General features: G+C 52.1%; 1 protein-coding gene across 4 annotated transcripts in view; it reads left to right on the top strand.

Moving 5' to 3' along the window:
• The window catches only part of LOC112075291 (4-hydroxyphenylpyruvate dioxygenase-like protein), a 13,946-nt gene that overhangs the window by 4,575 nt on the left and 7,840 nt on the right, over nt 1-1,531 (top strand). For 2 of the 4 annotated variants that reach the window (XM_070440849.1, XM_024142315.2), the window contains exon 3: nt 237-373. In XM_070440849.1, coding sequence (XP_070296950.1) covers nt 237-373 — 137 coding nt within the window. Of the gene's footprint in view, nt 1-236; nt 374-1,531 lie in introns of those variants that run through there. The other 2 variants (XM_070440848.1, XM_070440847.1) reach the window with 1 other exon arrangement.

The raw sequence follows: 1,531 nt of genomic DNA, 5'->3' as shown, positions 1-1,531 counted from the left end.
GATCTTGTTAGGTGTTTAACATGTCAGCTAACCACATCGTATGACGTAGCCATCTGACGCCCGTGGCACGCAACCATTGGTTAATGAAACGCCTGCTCATCTAGTCAGGCAGGAAGTCAAGCGTTATGTCTACTACCAATGTGCTCTTTGACCCCTGTGTCTGTCCTGTGGCAGGAAGTCAAGCGGTATATCTACTACCACTGTGCTCGTTGACCCCTGTGTCTGTCCTGTGGCAGGTGGGTAAGCAGCAGGAGATGGAGGACGCAGGTTACGACCCCCAGATGCTGTCTCAGCACGGCATCCTCCTGGACACAGACCTGCGCCAGGCCCAGACTGACTCCTCCTGTCAGACTACGGACACGAAGAAGAAAAGGTACCAGATTCATTAACCTGTAGGTATCAAATGCTAGTGTTCCTCAAAGACTGTCATGGGTTTTCAATATAGTACTTTATTTCATCTCTGATGAGACCGCAGTATGTCTACTGCTCTGCTTCATCACAACACAGAGTGTAGAGGCCCGGGGTCGGTGGGAGCGTGGAGGCCCCGGGGTCGTTGGGAGCGTAGAGGCCCCGGGGTCGTTGGGAGCGTAGAGGCCCCGGGGTCGTTGGGAGCGTAGAGGCCCCGGGGTCGTTGGGAGCGTAGAGGCCCCGGGGTCGGTGGGAGCGTAGAGGCCCCGGGGTCGGTGGGAGCGTAGAGGGTCGGTGGGAGCGTAGAGGCCCCGGGGTCGGTGGGAGCGTAGAGGCTGTCGTGGAGAATCTCAGAAATATAACACTCTCACAAGAACTTGTGAATTCAATATGGACTTTAATGCAAAGTAGCAAAACTGAGCCCTTCCGTGAAAGGACCCTATAACAGAGCCGAGCCCCTCCATGGAAGGACCCTATAACAGAGCTGAGCCCCTCCATGGAGGACCCTATAACAGAGCTGAGCCCCTCCATGGAAGGACCCTATAACAGAGCTGAGCCCCTCCATGGAAGGACCCTATAACAGAGCTGAGCCCCTCCGTGGAAAGAGACTCAATTCTCATATTACAGAGTCCTGACTTTATAGGACTTCTGTCTTTGCATAACGTATAGAGTCCCCTCCCTCTATATGAAAATAGCTTCTCTTGACCTTTCTCCATTATTTTCATTTCATCTCAGAGCTTGCTTGTTCACGCCCACTAACGCTCATATCTGCTTTAGGTTATAATGATGACAGGACCCTTTTCACGTCCTAAAAATAATGCATGTATTGCATGCTTATGTTTCACGTGTTAGTCAACAGTTATGTTGCTTCCATCCTTCTCCCTGTATCCTTCTGACCATAATACGTCCAGCTGTCATAAATGTACGTGTGGTCTTGGTCAATGTACTCTTTCAGAAATAGAGTATAGCCTGGGTGTCATATGGCCTGGGTGTCATCTTCTCTTTATGTGCATGTCCTTGCTACTTCAGCCTGGCAATTTACATTTAATGCTTCGCTCCAACAAGGCCCGGGGTCGGTGGGAGGGTGGAGGCCCGGGGTCGGTGGGAGGGTAGAGGCCCGGGG

Source organism: Salvelinus sp. IW2-2015, unplaced genomic scaffold (genome assembly GCF_002910315.2).
Source record: "Salvelinus sp. IW2-2015 unplaced genomic scaffold, ASM291031v2 Un_scaffold3069, whole genome shotgun sequence".
Taxonomy (NCBI): Eukaryota; Metazoa; Chordata; class Actinopteri; order Salmoniformes; family Salmonidae; genus Salvelinus; species Salvelinus sp. IW2-2015.
The sequence above is the reverse complement of the archived record's forward strand: the minus strand, read 5'-3'. Positions and strand labels throughout refer to the sequence as shown.